The 7671-nt window shown below is 39.1% G+C and overlaps 1 protein-coding gene across 3 annotated transcripts; it reads right to left on the bottom strand.

The window, feature by feature from the left end:
* Positions 1-424: 424 nt before the first annotated feature.
* Positions 425-7557, bottom strand: LOC135492707 (uncharacterized). 3 transcript variants are annotated; one of them, XM_064779300.1, is made up of 8 exons: positions 7414-7557; positions 5796-5996; positions 5015-5218; positions 3799-3962; positions 3371-3526; positions 2926-3078; positions 2473-2712; positions 425-1894 (listed from the first exon to the last, which is right to left on the bottom strand). In XM_064779300.1, the coding sequence occupies exons 1-8, from the start codon at positions 7488-7490 to the stop codon at positions 1686-1688; spliced, it is 1404 nt and encodes a 467-aa protein (XP_064635370.1). In that variant the 5' UTR covers positions 7491-7557; the 3' UTR covers positions 425-1685. The 3 variants fall into 3 exon arrangements, with proteins under 3 accessions (XP_064635370.1, XP_064635372.1, XP_064635371.1); XM_064779302.1 differs by lacking the exons at positions 5015-5218; positions 5796-5996 and adding an exon at positions 6838-7038; XM_064779301.1 differs by lacking the exon at positions 5796-5996.
* Between the last annotated feature and the right edge of the window lie 114 nt (positions 7558-7671).

Genomic DNA, 7671 nt, shown 5'->3' with positions numbered 1-7671 from the left:
ACCTGGCTGAAAAACCCATTCGGCTCATGGTTTTATATCAAGTTTATTCTCCTTGATGCTTTCAAGCCAGGGGTGAACTGACAGCATGCAACTGTCAAGAGAAGGGTGACGCGTTTACAAATGGAGTCACATTGGCCTTGCTTCGGCCTAATATTGGAGTCAGGAAGTACGGGCACATTTTCACAGCCCACAAAATTAAGAGTATGGTAAGTATTTAAGTGGCAGAAAGAGCGATAACTTAAAAGATCCTGATCTTTGATGGGTGGCCACCCAATGACCATCTCAACACCATGCTCTAAAATCACCAAGTCCCTCCCAAACTTGAAGGGCGAGGTGGGGAGAGGAGCCAGGGGTCAGGGCCAGATGCCGAGTGACATGAATTGGTATTCTTCTTCTCAGTAAAAAATACATAAAGACTGTCATGTTCAGTACGAATATTGATTTATTCAATGATTGCCTGGCAACATATTTTCAACATTCATATACATGTATACAGTTTTCAGTTACATATATCATTTACAATTTACATGCGTGTAATTTACAGTTATTCAACAACCCGAGTCAAGATGTACAGCAGCAGTAGACATCATTATCATACAATATTCCCAAGTACCTTGTTCAATCATGATATTTTTTAGATATTCAAAACACAGGAAGAAACCTCACTGTGGGAATAAAGGACCCTAATAAAAGTATACCAGCAAGGGCTGTGTAAACTGGAAGAGTTTTGAAATGTGATCCATTAATATGATTTTGACTGCAGTCAGCTGCAAGTGCCTGTTTCGGTAAAAGGGACAAAGGGCATTTCGATATCGATGTTCTGTGCACCTCTTTTTTCAAACAACCAAAAATACAAACAGAAGATAAAGAAAATACATATATACATGAAATGAAATCAAGCAGATAAAAAATATATCTACATGTAAAACCAATAGTGAAAATTCTTGCTACAACTAAAATGCAATATATCGTAAATAAATAATCATTTTCTCATCAATACAGTATGAATACAAACAATATCTACATAAAACAAAGAAAAGTGGAAGAATTCATGTCAGGTTAAATGCAAGAATTTGTACCGGAGTACGTACATGTCCTCAAAGTTGACAAATGATGATATGCCACAAAGAAAAGGATAGCACAAGTAAATCATACTTGAGTTTTAAGTACATACATTTACATACAGTAAACCGCGAAATGTTCGTCAAGCTAAAAGTTGGCCAATTTGTTATTTTTCAATTGGTTGTAGACAACAAATATAATGTTTGCTGCCAACATTTTATGGTTAATTTATAGCATCAAAGTTAAAATTTTCGTGCTATTTAAATTAGCATTTGATATAGTGAAGAAAATGATGCTCGCAAAAATTTCATGGTTCACTGTATTCACATCATATTTTGTCTAGTTATCCTTGAAAATATAGCGTTCACCAAAATCTTGCTAATTTTATTAGAAAAAATAAGCTAAAAATAGCATAATAGTATCCACTGACTGTGTGTCCTGTATGTGACACTTTTCTAACTTGATTACACATGTTTCTACATATTTTGACACGAATAATATTACAAGGTTTCATGCATGTGCATGTCGAGTCGAACTTCACGTCGCCTGGATAGTATGACTCCTGACATCTACTATCAGTATTGTCATTATTGGGGTACTTGACCACTGACATCATGATGTCTTTACATAATCTCACAAGAACTATTGTCCACCACTTCACCAGGTGCCGGAAATGTTGATGGATTTGGAGGTTGAAACTCGCCATCAAAATAAAACCGTAGGAAAGTTTTTTGATGATGTTTATGCCTTGATCTTGTCCGATCAGGATCCACTTTATCCAGGTACTGTGAAACTGGCACCGTTATCGTCTCCACGGACATGAGGCGACCACCTGAAACAGTCAAAATTTGATTGTGAAATATCATAGCATCCGAAAGGAGACGCTACAATTGTCTGCTGTAATGTATAAATGTGACCCATTCTGGCAAACCTGATGTCTCCAAATACAAAACTTGAAATGCTGCATCAACTAATAGTAGTATCAAGGACATTAACAGGTACTGGTCATTCCACAGAGGCACTTTGGGACAAAGGTAAGCTAAATGTAACAGAGCACCGACTTGAGCTTGAGCCAGGATCGACAAAGTGGTGAACAGACTGGGGTTTGATGATTGAACCAATATCCCTTAGATTAGGCGATGTGGCATCGATCTGGTTGTGAGGGAGTTCAGTTGAAATAAAGCTGGCTTGGAAGTCTGCTGCTAGATAGCTCTATTGAACTTCAGTAGAACCTCTCTGTTAAGGACACCCTCAGAACTGACAAATGCTGTGCCAAATAGTGAAGTGTCCTGATTAGAGAGGTCAAAATGAATGGTGACAACCAATTTGGGAGTAAAACAAGTGCCCAGAGTAGGGAGGGTAGAGAGGTGTCCCCTAAGGGAGGTTCAAATGTAATCTTGCTTTGCTTACCTGCACGTGGCAACCACTGGCACACCCGGGCTGTCAAGTCAAAAACCGATTCAAATTGTTTCTCCAGCGAACCGGCTGTCTTCATGCGAGCTGGTACAAACATCTGACACCTCAGCATGGGAGGCGGGGGCAACTGGAGAGACGCGTCTAACGGTTTAACATACCAGACACGCACAAAACGAAGAATAGGCGTCCCTGACCAGAAATGGTTTAACACTCGTTGAGAGTCGATTTCATGTTCTGTAATGAAGAAATTCCGAATAAAAAGTCCAGCCAAAATTTTAGAGAAATCACACATTACATTTAGGGAAGAGTACCTAATTTGGATCTTTGAGGATACATGGAACTTGATGCTGTCGTACAATAGTTGAATAATTTTTGTGGTCCCATAAATGGGTCATAAAGTGATTGACTGTACTAATAGTAATATTAATCAATGTTACTCAACCTTACCTGATTTGACCTTGCACCAAGGTGACTCAATGTTTGTGACCCGAATACCTGCTTGCTGTGTCACCCAATCACTAGCTTTGTTGAATACAGACGTCAATCCCTCAAATGCATGATCCTCACCACCAAGGTAATTAGGAACAAAGTCGGCACACCCTAAACAGCGAATAGAAGAAAATGGTGTCAGTTTGATGCAACACGTTTTTAACGAAGTAATGTTCCAGAGTTGTGTCAATGAGACTTTAAAGAGACATTTTATGTGCATATCCTGAGGGCCTGCGGCAACAGGTTGAACGCCACTGGCAGTTTAAGTGCAATCTTCTGTGGAGTGACTACCCCCCTCCCAATATAAGAGTCAAAGTCAAAGGGCAACAGGGATATGCATTTACCCCTTGGTCAAAGCTTCAGCTAAAGCATTCACAGATTTACTTTCTCCTCAACAACATACCTATTTCTTCAGCAACTGGCTTATCTCCGATTATAAAGAATATTCGTATAAATGTCAGATCATATGACACTGAGCCCGAAAAGTATGTGCCATCTGGGTCTGCTCTACCTTTACTGTCTGTTCGAATTGTGACTGTTTCCATATTCAAAATGGCACCTGAAGAAAGGATTTTAAACTATACAACGTTGACTACCATTGAAAGTTGTAAACTTCATATTCAAAATGGCACCTGAAGAAAGGATTTTAAACTATACAACGTTGACTACCATTGACAGTTGTAAACTTCATATTCAAAATGGCACCTGAAGAAAGGATTTTAAACTATACAACGTTGACTACCATTGAAAGTTGTAAACTTTTCTCAAAGCAAATTTATTTCAAGGGCTTTAAAAATCAAGGATTGTAAAAATAAACAAGGCCCTCTTTACCTGACAATGGTCTATAGCTTCTCCCTTCATTAAATTTATTAATCGTCTGTCCAAAGGTCTCGAAATCTGGTCGATCATGATGGTCAAGCAACGCGGGTGGGAGATTGATAAACCCGAACTGCTGTGGTGCTATCTGCTCTGCTCCTGCTTGTGCATACCAAATGCTAAAAGGCAAATTATGCGAGATGAGAACTAAGTACACGTAAAACGACTGGAACTCGCAATTTCTCAAGTTATTTTATTTAGAACTATCAAATATTATATTTTACCTGTTTTTAAAAAAAGGACTTGTTCCACTATAGTGCTTTCTTACTTTGATCGCCACTGCGGCAAAACTAAAAATTTTTTAATTCACTGTTAATTTTTAAATTGGAAATTAAAAATTACTCCCTTGATCGTCACTAAATGCTTTTAAAACTTATGACAACCATCCAACAAAAATATGACTTCTAAATAAGTGCTCGATATTCAAGATTACATTGCTATTGGTACATTCAAATCATGATAAATAACAATTTTAACTTCATGAAGAAACAAATTATGTGGGTGAAAACACTAGTCACAAAAGACTGAAACAAAACTGTACAAAAACAGAGCACTACACCAAGAGGAATTAGGTCACACATAAATTAGGTCTGTTCACACAACACAGAAAAAGTGACAGCAGGTCCATATCGATCTGGATCTAATGGCAATGTCAAATGATGCGGATGTGGTTTGGTTTTGTGTCATGTCATAGTAATCTGCACCAATGTCATTATTGTTCTCTCAACTCATTAGATAAGTGTGCCTGTGCATAGCTTCTGCTTTGAAAAGCTTATCGCTTTGGTTTTTGTGGACTGCATGTCATTGTCACACATGTCAAAGGAGTACTCATGGGTCACTTGTTTTGGTTTTTATGATCTATATGGATGTGATGTCATTTTTTTCGTGTAGTTATAAACACATGAAACAACAGCACAAACTCGAATAAGCCATGCGAATTTCAAAAGAAAAAACTGAACTTAATGCTTTGCAAAGCGATGCATTTTAGTGTACTATCCTGGTATCAGATCAGTTTTGATGCGTCACAATTACAAGAAATTTTAATTCATTTGCGTTTTACTTGAGTTTCTTTTAAAGAATTTGCTTGGAAGGAACATGCAATCATTTCGTGCTGCGCTTGCTGCTTTCATGATGATGGTCCCCAGGATCAAAGAGCCATACATGTACTCACCGAAGGCCCAATATCTTACTGGATCTGTGGGTCTTGCTGCTGTTGTTACTTCGTGTCACATAGTACGATGTCATGACTGTAAACTGAGACTGAGCCTTAGCCAATGCTCTACCATATTTTGGGAAAACATCTAAAGTTTCTATGGCGACAACACGATAATGAGGATTAGACCTAAGCCAGCCATTAGCTCGGTCAGCCAAGGAGCTAAAATTTAAGAAAAAAAAAGGATAGCGGATGATTAAATGAGTTGAGAGTCTCGCATCATTGGCTATGATGAGTCTGATCTACACTTGCAGTATTCTCCACAACAAAGACTTATTAGAGTAGATGTGTCACTGATCACCCTCTGGGTGGATGCCTTCTTATCTACCAAATTTTGCAAAGGCAAACACCATTTGCAACAAAAAAAGTCTAATAAAAATTGGCATGGATATAAAATCATTCCCCATTTAGTTTCCTGATTTAGGATGTGGAGTTTGATCCAATACTTTGATTCACTGTACCATGCAAGAGAATGCAGCGCAATTGGCAATATAAGTTTTGGCTTCAATAGACATCTACATGTATCATCAATGTAGAAGAGATCCCCCATTTAACCAATTATGTGGAGAACAATACAATGTAAAATAGTTCCTCCATTGGGTATTTCCATCCTGTTTTCCTCGAGCCTAACTAAAATTAAAACCAAATATTAGCAAAGCCAAAACTTGAAAGCATGGGGCAGGCATGGCATGCAACACGGAGGCATGAGGGCACTGCACATTCTGTAGAGGACACTCACCGAACTCCCATTGCCTTATCAGCTCTAACAACATGATTATTCTTTCCCGTTGTATAATAAAGCTGGTTAGTGCTCCAACTGGTGTCCGTGTTTCTCACATCTTGGACACCAGACTTTGGATGAATGTCGATGGTCTCCAGCCTGACAATGCTGTAATGTTGGTTGGACCGAAGCCAAGCATTCACTCGAGTGACTAACAGACTAAAAAGTACAAGATGAAATTGGGCCAATGGTCGAAGACGAATAAGAAACAACTACAGAAGTACGCCACAGACCTCCTGCATTCTATATACATGTAGTTGACTGCTGCCTGCAGGCCTTTTTAATTCCAAAAGCCTAGATGTTTTGGAAGAACCACTAAGTTGTGGAAAGCCAAAAAAAGCTGGATTTGGGTATGATTTTGAGTAGGTACCTGGTATTCTGATGAGATAGATTTACATCCATTTCCTAAATCTTTGCACTAAGATTGGGGAGAGTACTGCACTGTAGGTCGCCGACTTCCCCATTGTATCCATCCTTCTCTATAAACTACATGTACCATGCGAAAGTCCAACCATATGGATAAAATTATAACTCAAAATACTACCATGAAAAACGCACTCTCAGGAACTTTGGCATGGCATTCTTCATCATCCCTTTCCCCAAGTTCATTTTTGTTCTGTTTTCAAATTCTCATCAACTCTACCACTCTCTTATGCAGCAAAAGTAATCAAATTTTATGTGATCGAATTTTATAGGTCTCGGAGAAAACCTGACCCATACAGATGACCGAACTCTAAAGTAAACTAAGAAAGATTGTTCCATTTCTATTGAACCAAGGGAAGAGAACTGAGACTGCCCAGTCATGCGAGTGCAAATACAAAAGGACAATGCTGGATCCAGGATATTGGAAAAGCGCATGCGAAGGAAGTGCATGGCATAAAATTCATTTTCCCCGAACTCCCTGGATCCATGCAAAAATACAAAGAATAAAAAATGAGAGACAACAGTGTTGTGCACATCATTGGAATTGATTGTAGTTTGTACTACACGTACGACTCACCGTAACCCAATTCGGAGCTTTGCTCTGTAAGTATCATTGTTTTCGCCGGTAGTGTAGTACAGAGTTTGGAGTGACCAAGTGGACACCCCTTCGCTTGTTTTGCCAGTGCCGTGTTTCGGAAAAATATAAAGTGTCTCTATGGAGATGCAGTGACAGTTCCTGTTTTGCCGTAACCAATGATTTGCTCTGTCTGCGACACAACTATAAATTACAGAAATTACACATTTTAGCAGTGTCCCATTGTCTAAAACGTAATGACGCCACTTCCGGGCCAACTTCTTAAGTGTCATATACGGTACAGCACTCGTGGGCGGGGCCCAGTCTTACCTACCTTGGGCTTGGGCTTGGAGTAGGTCTTACCCAATAATTGATACTAATAGCCCCACCTGACCAACACTCCTTAATTAAGTGAGTCCTGGAACTATGTGTTGTGTACATCATATGGGCATACATTGTTTCTGTATACCTTCACTGGTTCAGTGTACAAAATGTACACAACGACAACCTATTTATAGATAGTTCATCAACAAGGCACTTTAATTTTATGTTTTTATCAAAACCACAACAGATACCCACCTAAAAGGTTCATATTGGGGATCAGACATCCATCCACCTTCCTTAATACAAGAGGGAGCGAAATCAACGCATGCCATGGTGCAGAAAATGAGGTATTTTCGATAGGGAAAAATTCCCTTCGCCTCCGAAATAATTTAATTTAGGTCAAACTGGGTATTGAGAAAAAGAGGATTTCAAATTCCATCCTGGTGACTGGCATGGCGAAGAAGGTGTGTGGTCTTGGGCAAGGCACACAGTTGTTGTTTGCAATTATTGAGC

Source organism: Lineus longissimus, chromosome 8 (genome assembly GCF_910592395.1).
Source record: "Lineus longissimus chromosome 8, tnLinLong1.2, whole genome shotgun sequence".
Classification (NCBI taxonomy): Eukaryota; Metazoa; Nemertea; class Pilidiophora; order Heteronemertea; family Lineidae; genus Lineus; species Lineus longissimus.
Note: the sequence above shows the minus strand (reverse complement) of the source record. Positions and strands in the feature narration are given on the sequence as shown.

Excerpts from the sequence above, each read along its gene's own strand:
- LOC135492707 (XM_064779300.1), bottom strand. The coding sequence starts at position 7,490 with ATGGCATGCGTTGATTTCGCTCCCTCTTGTATTAAGGAAGGTGGATGG. Across the intron at positions 3,527-3,798 it reads AAGCTATAGACCATTGTCAG|GTGCCATTTTGAATATGGAA; the intron begins GTAAAGAGGGCC and ends TCCTTTCTTCAG. Across the intron at positions 3,079-3,370 it reads GCCAGTTGCTGAAGAAATAG|GGTGTGCCGACTTTGTTCCT; the intron begins GTATGTTGTTGA and ends TTCGCTGTTTAG.